Source organism: Botryllus schlosseri, chromosome 15 (assembly GCF_051294905.1).
Source record: "Botryllus schlosseri isolate E-star chromosome 15, Bs_hap1, whole genome shotgun sequence".
In the NCBI taxonomy this organism is placed as follows: domain Eukaryota; kingdom Metazoa; phylum Chordata; class Ascidiacea; order Stolidobranchia; family Styelidae; genus Botryllus; species Botryllus schlosseri.
In genome coordinates, this window is record NC_137250.1 from 627,096 (window position 1) to 651,893 (window position 24,798).

The following is a 24,798-nucleotide window of genomic DNA, read 5'->3' on the forward strand; positions in this document are numbered from 1 at the left end:
AGCTGCTGATATATCTCATAACCGAGCCAAGCTTAGCCGTTTCTCGTAACAGCAGCTCGCTGTATATGTATTAAGTTGAAGGCAGAATTTTTATGTTAACCATATCTTATTCTCATATAACTACTTGAAACGGGCGTCAATCGTTATTGCACAGTTCGTTACTTAGCATTTGGACCTGCCGCCATAACCATCCGCTTATATAGCCTGACATGTTAGCGTGGGTTGTAGCTAGAATCAGCAATTCAGCCAAAACAGCAATTCCCCTGTCAAACCGTTGGTCAATTTTCAAAAGTGAATACTTCGTCAATAATATTGGTAATTGCATTATATTACTATTCATTTATAACCTCTCTGAGCCCCGAGTGTCAGATTTACCTGTAAAGCTGGGGCACGTAATTCATATTCATAGCATCTGGTATATTGTTGTAATTACTGTATGTTGTTAATTCGCGACCTCCAGTCCGTTGTATAATCACAAGATATTGTACTCGCCAAAACGTAGCAGACTAAAAGAATATCTTTTGTGAGACGCACACACAAATTGTCATGGCTTTATTCTTTTGTGGATGCGCCGGGTGACATTTGCATTGCGGGCCCAGATTGGAAGGACAGGAGTTATTAGTCCCGCCCACTCAGCGCGGCTATTGACAATGGACGAATACCCTAAGTTTCGGCCAAGGTATTTCTTTGGTATCACATCCCGTGGAGTTGCGTGTTGGCCGAAACTGCATATGTGTTTTGGTGTGTTGTAGGATCGTGGCGCGGTAATGACCGGCTACGAAATGCCTGTTCCCATAAAATATAGCCTATGTATGTTTTTTCTTGAGGGGAAGGAGGTATGCATTTCAAACCCAGCTATCTACTGGAGCAGGGGTCATCAACTGTTTTGAAACGAAAAACTACTTCTTGTGTAGTGTGTACTGATTATTGCGACGACCGACGGGTTAACTCGTACTCCCATCGTTTATCCATGTTCAGTTGGATTTCTTCACTTAGAGTAAGACAATCAGAGCACTGGGCCGGGTTTCCGCCCCTTATCAAGAAAAAAAACGCTCACTCGCAGGGACTCACACCAGCTCCTCCAAGCTCAGTTGCGTTGCTGCAGTGCGCGCAGAAGCGCCGATCTCCGCGTCTAGACTCGGGAATATTAACTATATAGATTCCCGTTGAGCCGCCGCGTGGGCGAAGACAAGCAATGCCCCGAGCGACTGCGTTCGTATGTTCCTTGGCGTCGGCCGACCCATGTTCAACTGCTGCTCATATGAAACGAGCTTCAACTATCAAATCTCTCATTTGGATATTTGCTACAGCGCAGTGGTGGCCATACGAACGGGGTGGGGGGGGGCTTGGCGAGACTTACCGGGGGCCCCCTATAAGAATCTCTCCGTAACTTATGGGGGGCTTCGCCCCCCAGACCCCTCTTTCGCATCTGTTATTATTATCTATCTATCAAGGTTTGGCCAGGTGCTGGATTCGGCCATGTCTATTTTTTCATGTGTGCAAAGATACACGACATTAAAACTAAGTAATTCTACCGTATGCAGAGACGTGATGATTATCGGGATACGGTACTTTTCTAACAAATGCAAGATTTGATGATGATTGACACATCTATACGGAATCCTATTCTTGCCTTACACGGATTTCCATGTTTATTCGTTATTATCCTTGAAAAAAGCGCATAACTCAAATAGGGGAGCCCTTCGGCCAGCCCCCCTGGCGACCGCCCACCTTGCCCACCCCAAAAGCCACCACTACTACAGCGACGGCGGGCGACTCATTTGGTCCGCGTTGGTGACACCTGTACTAGAGATATTTGAATCGCAAAGCTCGAAAAACATTTACAAGAATTAATTAAATTCTCGAAAATGCTCTATAATATATGTTGGTTTACCAAATACTTTTGAGTCCCCTTCGAGCACGCACCCACTCTATTAAGGAATTTTGGGCGCGGCATGTAAAGACCTGGCAATAATGCAAATCGTTGGATGCGATAAATCATCCACTATAAAGTTGGGCAATTGATATATTATGACGTAATAAGCAAATGACGCATGATGAAGAAAGTTGATATCTCATTAAGCCTTTTCATCGCAGTCCTTGTATTGTCTTCCCATATATCATTTAAGATTATAGTCCTAAGCTAAACAAATGTAATCGTGAGTAATCGTGATTACTTTTTCAATGTAATCGTAATCGACTACTTCCTGATTTTGCTGTAATCGTAATCGTAATCGCGTGATTCCGAAGTAATCGTAATCGCAATCGATTACATTCATAAAGTAATCACCCCATGTCTGTCAGCGACATTACTATTTTCCACCGTGGAAAGCCGTTAACCTCAATTTGTGGTATCGCGGCATACGAAGCATGTAGTCTTGATCTACATGCACAGATTGCACACAACATTGTCACAAAGTGTAACGAGATAGGCATGGTCGAAAGAATACAAAGTTAGGGGGATGTAGAGCTGGCATTATATCCCTTATGGCCGCATAAAAGGTACGTATTTGAAATTTCCACGTATATCATACTGCTATGATAAGTGAATATTATGAGTGATACTCGATTCCTAATCGAATCACTCTGGCATTTTAAACATTTACACTCAACAGGCGAGGGGGACGTAGAGATGAGCTGAGGCATGATTTGTGATTGCGTAATTCATCGTAGTGAAACTGAAACTGCTGCGACGTTGGGCCTGCGCCAATCATTGCAAATGCGTTAGCACCGTGATTTTTTTCACTTCATCAAATGTCTAATCGCATTGAGGTAATAATAGGTGGTCAAAGTAGTCATCGCTGGTACTTCCATATCTTGAGATCCGGAAAAGAGGACACTTAAATCACGAAATTTATGATATCGGACGAGAAAGCGAGTACTTTGAAAATGTTTACAGCAATACTGTTGCGTTGACTGCAAAAAGGACATCTTTCAACTCGACGCTCGAACGTCCAGATGCCACATTGTGCGTCATTATGACGTGTTTTAGTTGTGCCTGTACGATCGCATGACTGTCAAAGCTCTAAATGAGGACGAACTGCCGAAAAGGAGGACAGTTGGGCGCCATCGGAGGATATTTTCGATTTCCTGAAAAAGGACGACAAATCCTCCGAAAGTAGGAGGCATGGTAACCTGAAGTAGAAGTAGAAGTACGTGGCGATTTCAAAGTGTGATGACATTTTGTCTGGAGGCACAGCGAATCTGTGCATCATAACATTACATGCAATATGCATGCCATGAGTGCATGATAATGTGATATGCGTATGCCGCTGGACGACGCAGGTGCAGATATAGCCTTGCCAGGCTCTCTAAGTCTTGCACCTTCCCTTCATGCTATCCCGGTAATCCATGATGAGCGTCAAGCCGGGAAGCCATGGATACCAGTGTCACTGATCAGTGATCAGGTCTTTGGTATGATACCGATAGGAAGTCGGACATTCCATCATGTCAGATAGGCAAAGAAGACGATATTTTACGTTCTACGACATTTGACTAAAATACTGAAAACGATGTGAACGTGAGATTCGCGTAGCCTACTGTGTGTGAACCTCTGGAATTTGAAGGTTCGCGTTCACAAACGAATAACCTTGGTAGGTTCTGGACTGTGAACCTTTTTCATGCAATGCAATTTTTCACGTCATTTCACATCTTTGGTTGAAATTCTATGCATTTCAACTTCGGACTACTCTCCGTATGACGCTGGCAGCACAAAAAGAAATTCAGCACTAAACGAAGTGGCGAGATAGCGCAGTGGTATAATCCGCGGCTGCAACACCAATGGGCGCGGGTTCGAGTCCGACCGAGGTCGACTTCACAATTCCGATACCTAAGTGTTGGAGGTCTACCTAGGCTCCTCGCCACCTCATCCGCGTATAAGCGGTTTCTTAGGAAAAGCCTAGAGGTGGGCCGTGCTATAAGTCGGCAGTTACGGAAAATAATGAAGAATATCGGCCTGGTGTAAATGACCATAGTAGTCGACAAACACCATGAATACCATAAACAAACAAGCACTAAACGAGCATGCATCTTATTGCCAATTTCAAAAATGATTTGCTCGAAAGTTTGCTCGGAAGATTCAGACTTCCGATTGTATTTTTATAAAGTGACTCGCTTTGCTGTGAGCTTTGCCTGCAATCACACTAGCAAGAACGAAACACACTACATGTAGGAAGTCAGTGAATTGTGAAATTGATATAAAAAATGCATCAATGTTTAATGTAAAGTATCTATCAGGCATATGAGATCTATCTTTGTTTGATATCCTTACTGTATCATAAAAACCGAATCCGTCCGATTGGGGTGTTGGCTATTATATAACTTATTTTATTTTTGAAGGTGGTGACGAAACATTCTTCATCGGCTTGCTGTATTGCTTAGATTATAGTACACAACAAAGAAAATGATGAAAAATTCGAGTTTTTGAGCGTATATGTCTCATAGGTGTGGGGACCGATGATACGTTCATAAATATTTTTTGAAAAGACTGATATTCATGTAGCCTATATGTCCGCGATAGGTAGAGATTGGATCAAAGTGTTGATCCAGCGACAGATCTGCTATGAGAGAGAGAGAGAGAGAGAGTCTTTATTTTCATCAAACCAAAATACATAACACACGGCAGTGGTGGTGGTACAGAAAATATGCATGCACAGTATTCGGTATTAGATAGGAATGATCGATAAGACCGTGAAGGTCATCTAGTCTGATCACACCAGCATCAAACAGGTACACTTGACTCTAAACAGTGAAGATTTGAGAGCCAGAGATCATTTTGCAATTTTTTGATCCATCGGTACCACATCTCCCTACTCAAAAACCATAACCACTTATGAGTAATGTAGTGCAAGTTACAGGCAAGACTTGAGTACTCGGACAACGCAGCACTGTTCCGTTACACTTACTGAGCACATTTGCTTCAGATGCAGCATTTCTAGTTTTGTATTTCATGCCCAAGCGTAGTAATGACTGTCAGAAAGCTATCCCAAGATCAACAACAGATGACACAGTGTGACGTAGCCTACATACAGTAAACATCGCTACAATTTAATGAACAGTTTTGTTACTATACCCGCAACAAATTGACGCTTACATGGACGAAAGTCGAGATGCGACGCTTAACACTGTCAACAGTTGTCGTCATCCGGCTAGAAAATATTTTACATCGCCGACACCAGTCTGTATCGTGTTACACAGATAGCTACAAAATAATATTATTTGTGTTTTGTTATATTACGCACTCAGTTTGTTTGTTTGTTATTGTCAATGTTCGGCTGACGCAACAATAAAATCTCTCTCTCTCTAGTCCAGGGGCGGGCAAACTACGGGCCGCATGCGGTCCGTAACACGGTTTTGTGCGGCCAGTGAAAGCCTAAAGAAACGTAAAATATTGATAAAATGCATACTAAAAATCAAATTACTGTTGTTACTTGACTTATAACTTTTTCTAAATGGCGTATATTTCAACATTATTATTATATTCTTTATTCACAGTAAGAAACTGGTCAATACACAGTACACACATAATCCGGGGAGCAACCTGCACCCAAAGGAAAATGGCGAGATTGGAGTAAATTTTTAAATTTCAGTAATGCAGTCAAATTGTTATTCCTATGCAATACATGGAGAAGTCAATTACAGAATTGCAGTAGATGAAGAATTGGCAAGGGTTACAGAGCAGAGGTAGAGATGATTGAAAATGAAGAATCGAAATTACAGAAATGATGTTGTGATTCATCATCATCATCATTGGTTTATTAGCAATTTTATCAGTTCAATACACCACAAAAAATGCGATACAATGAATAGACAGGAAGATGTCGAAGCGACTTGGATTTGTCAATGGAATCGGACACCCACCTTGGCCTAGGCGTAGTAAAAAGGAGGCATGCACACTGAATGAAAGTAAAGAATACAGTATAGAAAAAGAAAGCGACAAGAAATAGGGCGGCATGTCATGGGAAGCGAGATCGATAGGTCAGTCGTGGTCCGGTAATCTTGAGGATGGACTGTATTCACTAGTATAATTTTAGTCCAGTGGTGCATTCAAGGCCTTCCTAAGAATATGCACAAATTGCACAGTGCCCAATAACGTGATCTTTTGGATCATGTCGAATCGAACGTTACCCGGAATCTGTTGGATATGTCTCATGAGTTTTTTGCTTACGACCCCTGTAGCGCCAATGACTATTGGTACAATGTTTATTTTGCATCGCCACATTTTCTCACATTCCATTTTGAGCTCTGCGTATTTGGACTGCTTTTCTGATTCTTTTTGTTGTATATTGTGATCAGCTGGGACAGCCAGTTCAATGAATAAGCATTCTCTTTCCTTTTTTAGTTTGATGATCATATCCTTCTGATTTCGCGGTCAGTTATAACTGGTACATCCCACAGAATTTTTACCAGGTCGTTTTCTGTCACTGGTGCTGGGCTGTAATCGTACCAATTTTTTGTCGAAGTGGTGATGTTAAAATGTTTGCATAATTCAAGATGAATGTAGTGACCAATCCTATTGTGTCTCCATGTGTATTGGGTAGCTGCAAGTGCACCACAGCCGGACATGAGATGTGCCACAGTTTCATTTTGGTTGTGGCACATTCTGCAATTGCCGTCCGTGTTTTGCTTGAGAATTCTTTTACGATAGTATTTTGTAGGAAGCGATTGGTCTTGTGCTGCGAAAATGAATCCTTCGCTTGGATGTAGCGACACCGACCTATGCGGCCATTGTACAGTACCTGAAACAGTCGAGCATTTTTTGCTGCACTGCAATCGATATGATTTTCATCGCTTTTCGCCTGTGAGGCCAGGTGCGTCACGGACTAGAATGAGCGATCGATATACCAAAATATGGGCAAGAACCGATTTACAAGTAAGTACCACAAGATATAACAAATTCTGCAACATGGGATAACATTTCGGGGATGATCAGTAGATTTTCGAGTGTTGCAGTGATTTTGAGTTCGCTCGCCCTGTCGAATAAAAAGTTCCGATGAAAATCATATCGATTGCAGTGCAGCACAAAATGCTCGACTGTTTTTATATAAATGCGCTTTCAGGCGGCGATGGCCTGAACGAAGCCGAAATATTAATCGTTCGTAAAGCCTATGTCGATGCATCGACATCAGTGGCCATCAGTCAATGATCTATGGAAATTTCGATAGTGACCTCCTCGCTCATTTCGTTGATATTCGGTGTTCCAAGTCGCTCTACAGTATTGATGTACTTTGGCTTTCGCCTCAGCGTGGCTAATTTCGTCTGGAAGCGTCTGAGAAGGGGTATTTTTTGCATTTTATTGATGGCGCGACAACCCGACCTCGAGGCCCATGCATTTTGGAAGGTTTCAATTGCTAAACATCACAAAAATGAATTACTTAATTCGGACCACGAGTGTGATTTTAGATTGGTAACGCGAACAAGTTTAATATTTTTAGCATTGTACTAGGAAAAACCGATTCACGAGTGTGTTAGATAGATTCGTTCTTTGAATGTGTAGAAGTATTTATATTTATAACATTGTAGAACAGTGGTCGGGAACCTTTCTTGTCCGAAGAGCCATATTTGCCATATTTCTTCCATCTCAACTCCAAAAGAGCCATACATGTCGATCAAATCTCGCTGTCAATCAAGGAAGTACGATCGCAAATTGCCAAACACTGCGAGGAAAGATGGAATGATGAATTCAAGGAATCAGATGAATATTCGCAATATCGCAAAATATTTGCTTCGCAAACAATCATGCCAAGCTGCAACATATCCTCACGAAAAATCTCATCAATTCTGATAAGATTGCAAACGGGCCTCTGCAGACTCCACTGGCACCTTCACAGAATCGGGTGTCACGACACGGGTTTATGCGATACGTGCGACATCGACGAGACGGTCGACCACTTTTTAATTCATTGCGAACGCTACTCGACCCACCGCGATCACTTGAAGACGACAGCGGCGAATGTAGGCATACCGTTTCAGCTCACAAAACTGTTATCAGATCCACGGATTTTACTACCAGTGGCTGAATTCGTTATCCTCGCCGGCAGACAGTTGTGACGTTAATGGATTTACGAGACTCTTGAGACCTGGCCATAGTAGCCGAACACCATATGTACAATACTAACAACAACAACATGTAGATCAACTGTTACGTCACAGTTGAAAATTCGTGACGTCATGGTAACACCAATTCGAACTCACTACAGGGGATTCCTCGTATGCGCTATAAATTTTATCTGTAAAACCTGGTATTTATTGCTCGAAAATATAGCTCGAAACAAGAGGTAACAGACGGGTGGAACCTCACCATTGATAACTCAATTCATCGTAGGTAGCTTAGAATTTATTATAACTGATATTAATCGAATGTGACTGTCACACTTATTCCGAAAACCTGAATACTTATCGACTTCTCAATTCTCAAAGTATTCGGCGGTGACATAACGTTGCGCTACACGCATAGCCTACATTTTATCGCCGGTACTACACAGAGCTATATACTTACCAATCAAGAACGTGGACAGCAATGGCGTTTATTTTTAATTCGAGTTTGTAATTGTGAATGTCACATCCACAACAGTTCATTTTGCGCCGTAGATCAGGAATACAATGCGTATTCGAAAACTGCGCTTTGAAATGGGCGTCGCCATGTCTGCTATGCTCTTTGATTGATCAACGTATCGCACAACGCAGGACTTCGAGTCGGGTACATAGAATTTGTGAGTGATATTGGCCGCCGGCGTGACAGTCACTCAAATTTGATGATTTTGAAAACAGGGGGTCCGAGCCCCTAAACCCGAAGATGGCATTGTCCATACCTCTCAAAGACATGTATATACTGCCTCAAGAATAATTTTTTTGTCCGTGATGAAAATTTACCAACAAGTCGCTGCAATATTGATCAATTCAGTACAAAAATAAATATTTGGCAAAGAGCCATATCTCATACCCAAAAGAGCCATATATGGCTCGCGAGCCATAGGCTCCCGACCACTGTTGTAGAAGGTAACATATGGTTATGATGCTGTCAGCGTTGTGTGTCCCGGAGGTGAACTAAAAGTTCAATCAGCAAATTTATGAACAGATCGCCGCTCACAGACTCAAATTTACATCCAGTTCAAAGAATCGGGACAACCGACCTCCTTCCCTACTATAATTATGACAATGAGGACGACCAGCTTTTGAATTTTCGTGAATGTGTCGCTGGCGCGGGTTATCATCAAATTTTCGGTTTGTTGTAATAACAAATACATAGATATTATTATTTCCATGTCGTTGCCGTCGTCGGTCACTATAAAATCAATTACCAATACTGGAATTTGGCTTATATCCCAATTTTATATAGTGCGACCCGCGAATATAGAATCAAGTGTTGACAGCGGCCCGCGAGCTAAAAAGTTTGCCCACCCCTGCCCTGATCTCTACTAAAGAAGTCAACTACCACTTCGTCACAGGCCTGTATGAAAACACCTAATTTGAACGTAAATCACTTGGGCGCGGTAGCTGAATGCGATTGATGATTTGATTATACACCAGTGGTTCTCAACCTTTTTCACTTCGCGGACCGGTAAAATTTCAAAATATATTTGGCGGACCGATAGACCTTACAAAATTGAAATCAAACCAAAATGTAATTTAGGCAGCCGTTTTTTTGCAAGTGTGGTACTGGAGCACGGTGGCCAACCGTTTTTCTATTCACGGCCGCATTTCGATTACATATTTGGCCTACGTCCGCATTCCAGGACATAGTCATAATGAACGCGAAATGCCCATTTTGAACTGACCTTGTCCATTTCTGGTGAACTCCGGACTAATCTACTTTTCATATCGTCTTACTATACGCACCAAAATCGCTACATAGTGATAATGTTAAGAAGTACCGGGAACGGTCATGGTCGCGCGAAGCGCGAAACCATTTTACGATTCACGAATGAATTTCGTCAATAATATTCGTAGTTTCACAAGTTACTATCAAGTATTTATCCTTTCTCAGCCAATGCGATCAGATTCATTAGTAGAGTGCATGGAAGGAGTGATTTTGAAAATTTAGGTCGTCTTTCTGACTGAACTCCCGAACGACCAGCCGGAGCGTTACTTGAGTACTCATTTCCTATATATCAGTCCAATTATCACATACATTTAATCAAAACTTTCAAAAAAGAGGGCATTTGGGCGTCCTCCGAGGACACTTTCAAAAAAGTCGAAAAGGAGGAGGACGTATTATAAAATAACTAGGGATGGTGTGAACGTGAGGTTCACGTTCGCGTTCTGTGTGTGAACCTCAACGTTTAGAGGTTCGCGTTCACAACAGAACCTTGGTAGGTTCTGCACTGTGAACCTTTTTCATATATTACAATTTTCACTTCATTATAACATCTTTTGTTCAAATTTATTGCATTTCAACTGCGGGCCACTCTATGCACGGCGCTGGCAGCATGAAAAAATCAACAATAAACGAGCATGCACCTTGGCAATCTCAAAAATTTTACTTGCTTTGATACAAAAGTTTGCTCGAAATATCTAGCTTTCTCTATTCCGTGAGCTTGACCCGCAATCCCACAACATCACGAGCGAAATACACTACATGTAGTCAGCGAATGATGCTTATTCAACCAATCAATGAGATTGATATCGTTTTCTGATGTAGAAAATCCAGCAGGCGCACGGGGTCAATCTTGACTTCATATGGTAATGTGTCATTAAAACCAAATCCGTTCGATTCAGGTGTTGGCTACTGCCGTAGGCTATAACTTGTTAATGGGGTAATATCGGGGGCAAGTATAGAAACCTGTTTTAAACTCTGCTCAATATCAATGTAACAATACTCAGACGCCGACTACATTGCACGGTCTGACCTAGACCGTTAAGGCGTAAGCTTATATTCCCTGGCAAGTTCTCGTCGAAATTGTCGGCGAAGCGACGGAAGATATTGATTTTATGGAATTATTATATCATTTGATTGCATCAGTTTATACATTTGGCGACATTTAAAACGCCAATATGTACTTCAGCATTGTGGCATTATGTGACCCGAGTCGTCGCTAGGTATCGTGTACAATTGAACATTAATATAGGCTAATACTTCATTGAAAGATAAGGTTGGAATTAGCAAAATGACGTCACGTGATGTCATGAGGTTCACGTTCGCGTTCACACAGAACCTTTTAAAAAGGTTCGTGTTCACACGAACCTGAACCTTTCAGAGGTTCACACCATCCCTAAAAATAACCCTATATTATTGTAACTTTGTTACGTATTGTTATTTTTTGACCTCCCATCAGGATTGTCGGTATAGTGGAAAGATATTGGAATCTTTCAAACGACCAGAAACAAATTTCTTTCGTGAGGAGCGCACGATTCCAAGTTGGTATTTCTATATGGGGTGATTCATCTTCCTCCGCTGTTCGCATCTGTTTTGTGGTGCTCAGATTGCAAAGGGCGCTATGACTATATTAAAATCGAAAAAAGAATTCGCATTGAATCGTGCGTAGCGTGAAGAAAATTTCAAGATTAAATAAAATATCTCAAAAAGTCGAGAGTTAATTCGTGATATTAATTTTCTTGTCGACGGCCGCCAACCCATACTAATTGAACTGCGTGTCCACTGTCCACGGCAGCAAAAATTTATATTTCTACGATACCAGAGAGCGACATTTTAAGGGTGTTGTTCGTAATGAAATATGTTTATGATGGCATTCATGTGACTTTACGGTGTCTGCCGAGTGCTGAGTCGAGGTAAAACGTAAAATTGACTTGCCCAGATAAACACAGGCTACCGAATGCCGTGGAACCGACCGCACAAACTCGAATAATATTCTTCTCTTCGACAATATCCAGAGATGAAGCGCTTTGGAGTAGGACCAATCACCTTGTTCAGCTATCTTGTTGATTACCAGTGAACTCGGACTTCGGTTAACCCGGCCTTACAAACTCGGCCCGCGGTGAACTCGGCCCTCGGTGAATTTTGTATTAAAACAAAATTTAATGAATTTGGTCTTGATCAAAAGCTACTGTCGCACTGATTCCGTAACTATAAATGAAAATGTGGTCCTCTTTTCAGACCTCCAAAATATGGTAACCCTAGATAATATGACTGGTGGATATTCATGTCAGGGCACCCTAATCTTGGGATACCCTAACTTGGACCCTAACCCACCACCAACCCGACTATCCCCTCCTCCAACCCTAATGTCCCTCCTCCCTTAACCCTAATCTTGGGATACCTTAACCCCAACTTGGACCCTAACCCACCACCAACCCTAATGTCCTCCTTCCCCAACCCTAATATCCCCCACCCCGATATCCCCTCCCCCAACCCTAATACCATATCTCAATCCTATTGTCCCTCTTACCCAACCCTAATATTTCCCTCCCCCAACCCTAATGTCCCTCCTCCCCTAACCCTAATCTTGGGATACCTTAAATCCAACTTGGACCCTAACCCACCACCAACCCCAATATCCCACACCCCCAACCCTGATATATCCCTCCCCCAACCCTAATGCCACCCCCTACCCTAATGTCCCCCTTCCCCAACCCTAATATTTCCCTCCCCCCAACCCTAATGCCACCCCAACCCTAATATCCTACCCCAACCCTAATGTCCCACTCCCCTAACCCTATTGTCTCCCTTCCCCACTACCCTAACCAACCCTAACACCCCACCTCAACCTACAGTTGCAATAACGAGCAGACCACGCGTGGTTGATATGTGAGCAATAACAATCGTTGGGATGTATTTTTCATCTGAACAAGTCACACACAATGTACAATGCGATAAGACCCAATGCGATGTCATGAACAGATACGAGGATGTCGAGCGTCGCACGTCCGCCCCTCGCCAAGTCAGTTCAACACTGAGCCGACCACGCGTGGTCAATATGTGAACGTCGCGTTCATTTCCCGCGCTTGGCGCTTGCGCAATCCGTGATCACGCCGTGACTGCGTGATCTACGCATGCCCTGACCTCCTTACAAAATTGACAAATCAGTTGATAATATCATTACTAGTTTAATACTTCATATTAATACTTGTTAATACCATTACAATTACAATATTTCCCGAGGGCGGAATTCACCGAGGGCTGAGTTCACCGAGGTCCGAGTTCGCCGAGGGCCGAGTTTGTAAGGCCGGGTTCGCCGAGGTCCGAGTTCACCGGCAACCATCTTGTTCATTTCCCACTACTACAAGCCATAGCCTACTACGAGTGAAATGCGCCACACGAACCCACCTGGCAACAACGATACCTGGCCATCCACAAAATTAATGAATCGAAAACGAATGATCGTACGAATTATGTGGTTTAGCGAATCACCGGAGACAGCTTGGACTTCGAGTCAAATCGATCATGTTTCCGGGCCTATAATCCTACCTCACGAAGTTCTGTATCAGTTCGAAATTTGACGTTTTATTATTTTACCAATGGACAAGCCTTCAACATCTTGCATCTTGAAATTAAGGTATAAAATCCTAATATACCTCGCGGACCGGCAGAAAAGTCGTCACGGACCGGCACCGGTCCGCGGACCGGCGGTTGAGAACCACTGCAACACAACGCGCACTTACGCCGCAGAAATGATTCGTCGGATAAGATAAACACTTTAAACAGATAAACGCGTATGGTAAATTATGGGTCGATCAAAGTCAATCAGTTTTTATTAATATTTTCATCATTTCAAAATACCACAAAACTGCGATGCCTTGAAAAGATATATAGGAAGGTGTCGAAACGACTTGGAGTAGTCTTTGGGGTCAGACACACACTTTGGCCTGGACGTAGTGAAGAAGAGGCATGCACACTGAATGAAAAGTAAAGCAGAGAATATAAAAGGCAAGCGACAAAATGAGGTGGTATGTGGCGGAAGTCGAGATCGATGTTAGGTCGTGGCCCGGTTGATCCTGAAGGCTGACTAGTATTCATGTAGGATATGATGTCTTGCTCACACAGTAGCCTATTTTGACGCCAAAAAGGAGCCCACAGCCAGACTTGAACAACTAGATAATTAAATCTACTTGTATAATTATAGAGACTACTTGAACGAAATGTCGGTGATCTAATTCTAATGTTTTAAAAAAAATATAATTTCTGGTTTGAACCCTGTAAATCAGTGGTTCTCAACCTGGGGGGGGGGGCGTGAATTCAAGCATCTGAAGGGGGGCGCGAAGAAGCGGTGAACTGAATTTTTTTTTCGCGCTCAGCGCGATTTACCTCAAATTCACTCATGTTTCTCTCTATATATATAGACCAAATTTCATATTTTTCAATTATTCTTTCATCGACAGTCATAATAACCTTCCATGCCATCAAACAATCTGTTGGGGTTGCTAGCATCCCGATTGGATTTTGAGATATGACGATAAGGGGGGCGCGAAATTTGTCACTATCATAAAGGGGGGCGTGTCGAAAAAAAGGTTGCATGAGAGCCACTGCTGTAAATGCTACAGGACAAAGTGCGAAACGAGCCAAGTTTGCTGTACAGACAGTTGCTATTCTCATCCTCATCAGAATGAACTATGATTGATAGGCTACTCACGGTAGCGCGTCACCATACGTCCTCTTTTAAGAGAATTTTCTGACTTTGACTGTTTCTTGAATTTTGTTAACGTGTCCTCGGAGGCAGGGCTGTGGAGTCTGTAAATTTCACCACCGACTCCGGCTCCGACTCCGCACATTTTCAATATACCGACTCCGACTCCTGAGTCTTTAAACGTACCGACTCCGACTCCGACTCCTGAGTCTTTGAACGTACCGACTCCGACTCCAGCATCATTAGGCTACCTCGAAAATTATTTGCCACATTGTCGGTTGAATGACTATCATACAACCATTGAACATATGCAAACATATGATTAACGGTGGCATGCTAAATTGTTTCATTGTGGCACAGCTCGAATTATCCACTATGCAATTAACATGAAAGAACGATTTGTTAAATATCCTTCCTTTATCAAGTTTTTATAACATGGACTCTCTAATATCCTGAAATGTGTGAATCATTCAAATATGGCAGATATCCAATCCTGTATAATAAAAATGTAGATAAAAAATCCAAGTGTAGCTCTTGTGTATGAGTCAGCAACTAATAAAGAGATTGAACTTACTAATTTTGTCATTGCACACTATCCTGATTACAAGCACACACACTCTTACTACTAATAGACATTGGTCATAAATGGAATTTAGTTAAGTAGTCAAAGACCATAGCCTATGTCTAGTCTACATGTACTTAATCAAGTATTCAAGGATTGGGACTTGCAGTCTGTCCTAATCATTTGTTCGACCCAAACAGCTAAGCTACACTACAAATATTTTTAATTTTGTCAAGTGGGAAGCATCGTTTGGTCATATATTTACATCATTTTCACAATTTTACAAAACCAGCCGATGCATTTGCTCTGTAACAGTATCATGGTATAATTCCAAAAATTGCATGAATTTTGACTGCATCGCGAAAACGCATATTGCGATTTTATACCCCTGTGCAACTGAGTTGTAATTTGCAAGTATTGTCTAGTTTTATCTATATCAGGGGTGGGCAACTTTTTCGGCCAAAGGGACACATGATATTTACGAACCATTGCACGGGCAACTGGAAAGTTGATAACCTTTTTTTAGTCGTCCGATAGGAGCGAACCGAATTAGGTAACATTGCCAACAAGACTTATATTAATGCGCTCTAAAATTGATAACAATATGTCATGCAACTGTGCAGTGCGCAATCAGGCCCTGGTCGCGCGAAGCGCGAAATTTTTTTGCAATATAATGATTGAATTATATCAATAAATATGTTGCTAACATACATTGGGGGTCGCATCTGTATACCACTGGACTCATTTAGCAACGACAGGATTATTCGACGTTTAGACATAGCAAAATCGACGGTATCAGTGAACATGCCTCAATCATTTTGTGCAAATGTTTTGTCAACGATGTCGCTGCGAGTGCACAAGCGAAGCCGCATGTTGGACGACACGTTATCTCCTAATTGCGAATATAGTTAGACTCAATTCTGTGAATAACAAGTATTTATAATTTTCAGAAGGGGGCTCAAAGTCTGAATGCAAGAAATCTAGTGACAATAAATCATGCGAAGTACCGAGAAAAATTTCAAGTCATATAAATCTGCTATGAAATATTCTACTTCATGGTCATATACAAAGATCTGGGATAAATGTGGCTGGCCCCTCGATACGTCAATGCGTCAGAACTGTTGCTTTAGTTATCATCAAATTTCGCGGTCATGCTAATCAAATTTTGGTTGGCCTTGCAATTGTACCTGATGTCATAAATAATTTCGAGAATTAACTCGCAGGCCACACCTAACCTTCTCGTGTGCCAAACTTGACCTGCGTGCCACGGGCTGGCCGCACCTGATCGGTATGGTTATTAATAACAGTGATTGGTGGTACATAAAAATTCTATTGAAAATTCTTTGAAAGCAAATGTTTTCATGATAGAGAAGTTGCAGACGGAGTCATTCGCACAAACTCCGACTCCGACTCCAGTCAGTATTTTCCCCACGACTCCGACTCCAGCTATTATATCTTTTTCACGACTTCGACTCCATCAAGCGAAAATTACCCAGACTCCGACTGCACAGCCCTGCTCGGAGGACGCCCAAATGTCCTCTTTATTCAGAATTTGTCCTCTTTTTTTAAAGCTTTGGTTTAATGTAAGTGAAAAATGGACTGAGATATAGGAGATCAGCACTCCGGCGGGTCTTTCGGGATTTGAGGCCGAAAGACGATTTATTTTTAGTCAACTAACGGAAAAACCTCACAGAAAGTGGGTGTTTCAGGAGTCGAGTCGAAAAGATTACCTTTTTTTGACAACACCACTAAACTCAGGAAAAATGGGTAAATTTGGAGTCGAATGAAAGTGACGACCTTTTTTTAGTCAATCAACTACAAACTCGGAGTAAATTTGCCAATTTTTCCGAATGTCCGCAGTCTAAAAATTTTGAAAAAGTGTCGTCGCCTTTTTTCACATTCTCAAAATATGGTAACCCTAACTAACATAACTCGATGCAATGTCAAAGTTTTGGGAAACTCTTATTCGAATCTAATTTGGAAAACTGTAGCTATAATTCTAATATAAATTGGAAATAACTGTATAGCTCTAATTCTAATGCTTATCTCATTTGGAAAAGCTGGAAGTTTTATAGTTTTTCAAGTCTGCCTACAGTCACGCGACTATCGACTGACATCCAGCGGTGAAGATAAATGAAAATGGATTGATACCTCACACCAACGCGTTTGATAGAAAATACCGAAGTAGACCCCGACCGTTATCGGATTTTTGAGCCGATTACTAACACCGTCACCCCGATATCTTCAGATATCGACTGCATCAGCCTGTAATCTATAGGAAATAGATCAATATGCCAGGTCGCAGATCAGACTTCTCTGACTCCCTAACACCATGTTGTCACAAAAATACCGATCTATTTTCCACCTCTAACGACGAATAGCGATATTTATTTTTAAGTGTGATATCGACACTGTATTGTCGGCAAATCGACAACCGGTTCGGCTCTAGTCCAAGCTACATTAGCTTGATATAGATATGTGTATAGGTGCATCAAATGGAATCATCACTATCCTGCAGCCATAAAGACACCAGACTTGAAAAGCAAGATTGGACAAAGAAAATTCTGTATTATGTACAAAACGTATACTTCACCCGACCCGTCCTACTCAATACAAGCAGGCAGTAAGCACAAACGGCTACAAATGATTTTAAAACATAAACGCGCCAGGGGCCTACAAAGGGAAATTGCGTACAGGGTTGGGCACAATGTTTCGAGCGTCAGTTGCAACGATTTGAGTTGACCGTTCAAAAGATTTTTTTCAGCCACTTTCCACTAAGAGTATATTATCAACGAGAATTATAGTTTTGACACTTTTTTCCCCCAGTAGAATCCTTGAAACCTCGTTTGATCGAATTGCAGAATCCAAAACATCTGTGAAGCGCACACATCTGTGAAGCCGAGATCGACTAACAGCATTGTCACAAAGTATAATGAAATAGGCATGGTCGAAAAAATACCAGATTATCTTTAATGTGATGTAGAATTTGTATTATTTTCTTTACGATCTCGTAAGAGGCACATATTTCAATCATAAACATCATCTCATACTCTTATGTCGTCAAAATGAGTGACACCGAAATACTGGACGCCTAGTACTCAGTTCACAGTCGGATCTCTAGGATGCTCCACACTGCCCAGCCCTGTTTGCGTGCCAAAACCGACAAGTGAAAACAGAGTCTGATAATGGAGCGAAAAGTATCGAAATTGAAGTCAAGTGAGTAGCGGTGGCAACTCGCTGATATTATTGTGACTCGTCAAGTCACGATCGGTATTTACATTCTGCGAATTTCCGTTCCGAGAAACTCGACCCGTATCGTCGCGATTACAAAACGTAACACGACGACACTTGTCGCAGACATAGTCCAAGTCTTTGGCTTCCTCCGGCGTGACAGACACGCAGACGCAATGAAACCACGCTTCACACCCGCCGTCGCACTGAAGCCAGTCCACTTCTTCCCCTGTAGGTTGCTGACACCTGACTTGACCTTCCGTCGCATTGCTTATAGCACAGAGAGCAAATTCGTCATCGTCAGCAGCCACTAACGCGGCTAACGCGCTTTTTTTAGCCTGATATTTTTTCTTCTTGCCACCGTCTACCTTGGTAACGCCATTGCTACTTCCGATCACTGATTCTTGAGCGGATTGTCTTCGCTTTCTCTTGTCCACGTTTTGGATCGATTCCGGTTTGCGTTTTCTCTTTGCATCCTTGTCTGTCACCGGCTTGGAAACATCACCACTGTCAACATCACACAATTCCTGAAATCGAGCATCATCGAGAGGCCGGCTAGCTTGCAGTAACGTCCAAATATGTTGCGTTTCGTCGAGAGTCACTTCCAATAAATCGCCTTCCATCATCAGATCCTCCAGTTGATTCTTCAACAAATGCGGTAAGTCGATGAGCGGAAATTTCTGAGATACCACACTTTGTGACATATTTTTCACATGACTGACGCTACCTTCCACCTTAACGACGTCCTGTTCAGGTTTGATATGAATCGGTTGATTATTCCCACAAGCGAACATCGCTAATACTTCAGCGGCTTCCATTACATCCTCAGCTTCGGTCTCCGTTTTTGATGCAGCCGAGAGTAAAGCTTCCACCCCGGAAGCCCCCATTTTTACGTCATCCTCGTTACAAGTCTTCATGATCACGTTGTTGATCGTGTCGTCAATAGAATCTAAAGACGACACGCGTTTCGTACATTGCGCCGTAGTCTGATTGTCATCGTTCTTAAAAACGTTATCTTTTAGTTTGGAGTCGACTTCCTTCAACAAAGAAACACAAGACTGCGAATGCAGAATGGCTCTCGCTCTGTCTTGCCAATTCATGGCTCTTTCCGTGAGACATTGTAACGCCTCGCCTTCTCGAATTCTCACCGGTAACTTCTGAAGCTGCAGCAACAACGACAGGATGATTTCCAACCTCGGTCTTCGCGACCGATGGCACAAAGGACACAGGAATTTAAGCTCATAGATTTGACGGAGTTTGTCTTTCCCTTTGTTGAATCGGATGGGCGGCATGCAAGATCCGTGGAACCAATCGTGGCACAACTCACACTGCAGCATAAACCCAGACGACGGCTTGCGACACACGCAGTACACGTCGGTCGTGTTGAGACCGACCACACCTCCGACCCCTGTCTTTTTGTTGTTTTGAATCCGCACATTTTTGATCATATCCACTTCTTTCTCTTCCATCGCCTTGATCTTATCCACGACTTCACCGGGATGGACTTGGTTTTTGTACTCTGAAGAATCAATTTTTGCTATCCTTTCCCTCGACTGTTGATGCTCGATTTCAGCGTCTCGTATCTTACGACGCATTGCTTTCAAACTACAAGTCTCGTTCGCGCCAGTACGCGGGTGCAGAACGTCGTGTAGCGTGTAGAGGCTGTTTTTCTTCAAAAATGCTCGGCTGGTCTTATCTTTCCATTCTTGAGCCGCTTCTACTTGCGTGGTCAGCAAGGGGAGTTGCAGCAGTTTGATATCGGTTGGCGCTTGGTACAGTAAAGACTCCAACGTGTCAAGGTACGGGTAGAAATTCAGATTTTGGATCGAACGGAGCTGATCCACCCACAAATCAGCGCGATTAACGACTTCTCGCAACTGCGAACAGTACGGTAAATCCACAGGCACGTTCTCAGACTCGGAAGTAATAACTTGAGCCGCTTTCAAACTACCCTGCCCGGACAACTCCAAAAAAGCATGTGCCTTGTCCTCCCAGGCTTCGGACAGGTTCAAAAGCTCTTGTAATTCAGCCATGGCGCGTTCGACAGCAGCCCTAGGCGCTAACGAGACACCGGCGTCAATCAATTGCCGCAATTCGTCCAGAGTAACCACACCATCATCATTATCCGGAAGCAGTGTGGCCCTCACTCTCTCTAACCATTTGGCTTGTTGTAAAGCGTGATGTAGCAGCACGATTTGGGGTAGATCCAAATCGAAGTCGAGAGAATTTTCGATCAAAACCTGGATTTTTTCGCTCTCCGGTTCGTCCTCTTGTAAAATATGTTCAGTTTGCTCCACAAACTTTTCGACACGCTCAATATACTCGCACACTTGCGTCAAATGCGCGATGCTGCACGGAAGATTGATGAGCTGCTCGTAAAAGGCTCGTACTTCGCCCAAAGACAGCATGCATCCGGCCGAATGCGGTACAGCGCCGGTCGCGTTGTTGATTTCTTTCTGCCTCGTCCTGTGTTTTCGGACGTTCACCAGTTGCTGAGCCAGTCTCGAGCATTTCTCGGCTTCACGTATCGCCGATTGTAGCTTGTGCAATTTATCGTTTTCCGGAAATTTCCCTTCGGCCGCTTCTTCAAACAGAGCCTTTAATTCTGCCAGAGTCAATTTGTCATCACTACGGGACAGTGCACTTTCCACTTTGTAACTCCAAGTCTCGAATGATTCGGCACGTTGTTTCACTTTGCAAAGCATCGGCTTGAGTTCGTCTAACGTGTAACGGTATCGTAGAACGTATTTTGACATTGGACACGCGCCACACAACTCTTTGACATGATCGGGACACGCTAACTTCTCAGGAACACAAGCGCACACAACAGCAGAAAGGAAACAAGTCGTTTTACACACACAACACTGTCTTTCATCGTCAGGAACAAGCTCAAACGCAATTCTCTCTGTTGCGACAATGCCTTGTAAGTTCAATTTGTCTCTCGCGAAATTCTCTTCTTCAATCAGCAGCATCATGTCTTTGTACACGGCGGCCGCTAACTGCACGTCGAGAGTATCTGGAGAATTAGCAACTTTACAGATGATCTCTTCATGCGAAAAGACGCACGGGCGGCCTACAGACCGATAATGCTTCACCGATTGTCGACCGATCGGTATCCAATCTGCCGGGCTGAAATTAACGGCTTCTGCGAAATTATATCCTTGATTGAAACCGGCGTGGTACGCTCTCGGAAAGGTAATCACGAATTCACCAGCACACTGATTAGTACGCACAACACGCACCCCGTTTTTAACCAGGACAGACGGATTAATAGTAGTGACCAGATGGTGCATGATATCAGGGTGCTGCTGAAATAAATCAGGCGCTACGTTCTTCATCACTTGTTCGAGTTTGACGGCATCTTCACGCGGCACCCCGTACCACGTTTTTGGCTCGCCCCAGTGAAGATAATTGATAGAATAGGTCCAATGATCTTCGATGTGCCAGCAGAACGCAGAAAAACACATGCCCACGTAAACCCAAGGTACTTTCATGCCAGAAATATCGCCGCTCATGCAGTTTAAAAGACTTTGTTTGGACACGGGCAAATTGTTGAGATTCCAACCGCTTTTCGCATAAGCTGTTTCTTCCGGAGAAAGCGGATGCTTGCTATTATCGCACAACCTCGGAAACCCACTGCCTTGATCTAACACATGAATATCGGCACCGTACTGCACGGATAGATTCTCCTCCAATGATCCCACAAGCCTCCAAAATTCTTTCTCTACGACTTCGGTCGGAATCAAATGCGCCGGCTTTGTGAAATACTCAGACTTGAACGTGTCGGCCATTTCGCCAAAACTCTGCAAAGTGTATTCTTTGCGCGCTTGCTCGAAGCCGTAGGCGTCCATTTTTTTGTTACACTCTTTCGCGAGACATCTCGGACAGCACCAGTCTCCTTTTGGTACGCTCTGTAACGGCGGAATCAGACAGTAAGTGTGGTAACTATCGTCACAACCGTCGCATAGGAGCAGGCACGTTTCGTTTTCGTCTTTCATGCATATTTTACAATTGTCGATGCTATCCAGTACGGCGTATGGAATCTGGTCTGCGCCTTTACGTCTCGTTTCAACGACGCTATCCACTTTTTGACTGTCAGAAACATCAGCCTCGTTTTTCACGGTGACTTGTTCCTTACTATCAAAAGCCATGAGATCGAATATGTTTTTATTGTCAGAGTTATCGTTTGACTTTGAAACTTCATCTTTCACTTTCGCCTCCTCTGCTTCTTGCGATTTCAATCTGTTTTTACGTTTGGCTATCAATCCCAACCCCATCATTTTCGGCCCTGCGCCGAATAACTGCAATTTTGCGAGTTCCTTATTATTTGACACGTCGACGAGCATGTTGTTTTCCACGTAACGTCTTTTACACTTTGGCTTCGCCTCTTCCTGCGTCTCATCTTTTGGTTTGTGAGGAGACGCAAAATGCCCACCCATTCTCCCAGGCTTGACTTTACACGGTTCGGAAACGGCTTCCAGCAAAATACCAGACAGCATGATGTCGTACGGGTACAGCAGTTTTTCGTAATGTTGCTTCACGGTGGCCGATAGATTTTTGATCAATCCCATGTTTTGACACACGTAATTCCACTGACGGTTTTTGGTTATGTTCTCAAAGCCCCCGAGCTGCTGCACGGCCCGGTGTAATCCGTATATATCTAAAGGTCTTCCCGCGATATGCGGTAATTTAAACTGAGTGCCTTGTAGCTCCCAGAATTTCGCGACTTTGTGTATAAACTGCAAGCGCATTCTCGTCTGAATACCCAATTCATTGAGACGTTGTATTCTGGGGGTGAACTTGAAATTTTCCACGTCGATAGCAAACGGCGGTTGCCAATAAGGTGGCGGGCGTACTTTGCATATCCCGGCTTTTTCCGCTATCGGTCGAATTTTTGCGATGTATCCGAGCGGGTCTGCGAAGTCTTGTTCGTTAGGTTCAAAAACCGGTGCCTCAGGCGGCGGCTGGAATTCTTCATCGCACATTTTCTATTCTTTTACAGCATAGCATACGGTAAAGAGATTAAATGTCCAAAATCTGACAAGTTAACCAAGAAATTAAACTAGGTCTAGGCACCAAACATGGACAAATAAATAGTTCTAGTGGTCTGGTTAGACCAGCTGACCAGGGTTGTAATGACTTAACATTCTGTTTCCCGACTTGGACTTGACTTGGGTCAAAACTATAAAAATAACATTGACTTGTGACCAATGTTCCCTCTAATTTTTGCTGAGTCTGCACACACTCACCAACTCACTGCGCAGACCCTTGGAAAACAGCGCGTAACGACTAAAAAAAGGTCATCACTACGGATTTCTAGTGCGCAACTTATATTTTCTGTGCGCAGAGACCGTGTCGGCACTGCGCATTTGCGCACGTGCGCAGCTTAGAGGGAACATTGCTTGTGACGCGGAACCGGTCGACTTGGTTGCAACCCTGGTCCGGTGTATAGGATTATTAACATGGGCGGATTAGCAAATAAGTTGAAAATTTCAAAATGAATGCGGCCCACGAGCCAGTCGGCGTTTCAAGGCTTACACAGTGGAAAATAGTATTGTAACCAGAATTCTCTTTGATAAATCCACTCTTAGTGACAAGGAGCCAGGCGCGTAGCCAGCCGAAAAATAAGGGGGGGGTTTGAAATAAAAGGGGGGGGGGTTCGATTTTTTCCGAATTTAGTAACGTAGCATCGATTCATTAGGGTTAAGTACATGCGATGCGTAAATAACGATTATACAACATCCCCGTGTTGGCGATTATAGGCGTATGATAAGCTTGTCGACGAGTCCGGAAGTGCTGTTAATTAGCGACTCCCTGATCTGTTGTGAACAATGAAATACGCACGAGTCGAACATTTGAATACGAGCGCTTATCAACGCGCTGAACAATTGAATTCGCGCCCTTATCAAAGCGTCCAACAATTAAATACGCGGATACGCCCGCTCATCAATGCGTCTTGCGTCTTACGTAGCCTCGGCGACGATTTGCGCAAGTAAAAATGTACGAGTTTTTATGGAATATGTGCTATAATGACGCCGATTTCAGGTGATTCAAACCTTACCTCTTATAACTCAAGCCTACTGGACTATAACAGAAGACTAGTGGAAATCAATTACGCATGTACGCACGCGTCGAACATGATTGCGGACATTCGATGTCATTCAGTTACGAGATGTCACTCTTTAAATCACAATCGCTAATCAGCTTATACTTAATAGCATTTTATCTAAGCCATCGAGAAATAGGAGCCAAAGCATGGTAGGCCCAAGACGAGTGGTAGTTAGGCTCGCTAGCGATATCTTTAGTACTAGGCCTATTGCAGATGCGATTGTGTAGGCCAGCAAAGATATCGTGCACACCAAGCCAATGCAGATGTGATTGTGAAGGCCAGTGACGATACTGTCGCACAGGGCCTATTGCAGATGTGATTATTCAAGCCAGCGGAATTAGGCTTGTCGGAGACGCGGTAAATCAGGCTAGCAATGA

General features: G+C 43.2%; 1 protein-coding gene across 1 annotated transcript; it reads right to left on the reverse strand.

The window, feature by feature from the left end:
- Window positions 1–17,629: 17,629 nt before the first annotated feature.
- On the reverse strand, window positions 17,630–23,650 carry LOC145456855 (lysine-specific demethylase 5A-like). Its single transcript, XM_080334983.1, has one exon. It carries the CDS (start codon window positions 23,295–23,297, stop codon window positions 18,294–18,296), a length of 5,004 nt encoding a protein of 1,667 aa, XP_080191109.1. The 5' UTR covers window positions 23,298–23,650; the 3' UTR covers window positions 17,630–18,293.
- Between the last annotated feature and the right edge of the window lie 1,148 nt (window positions 23,651–24,798).

Coding starts and splice junctions, on each gene's coding strand:
- LOC145456855 (XM_080334983.1), bottom strand. CDS start 23,297: ATGTGCGATGAAGAATTCCAGCCGCCGCCTGAGGCACCGGTTTTTGAA.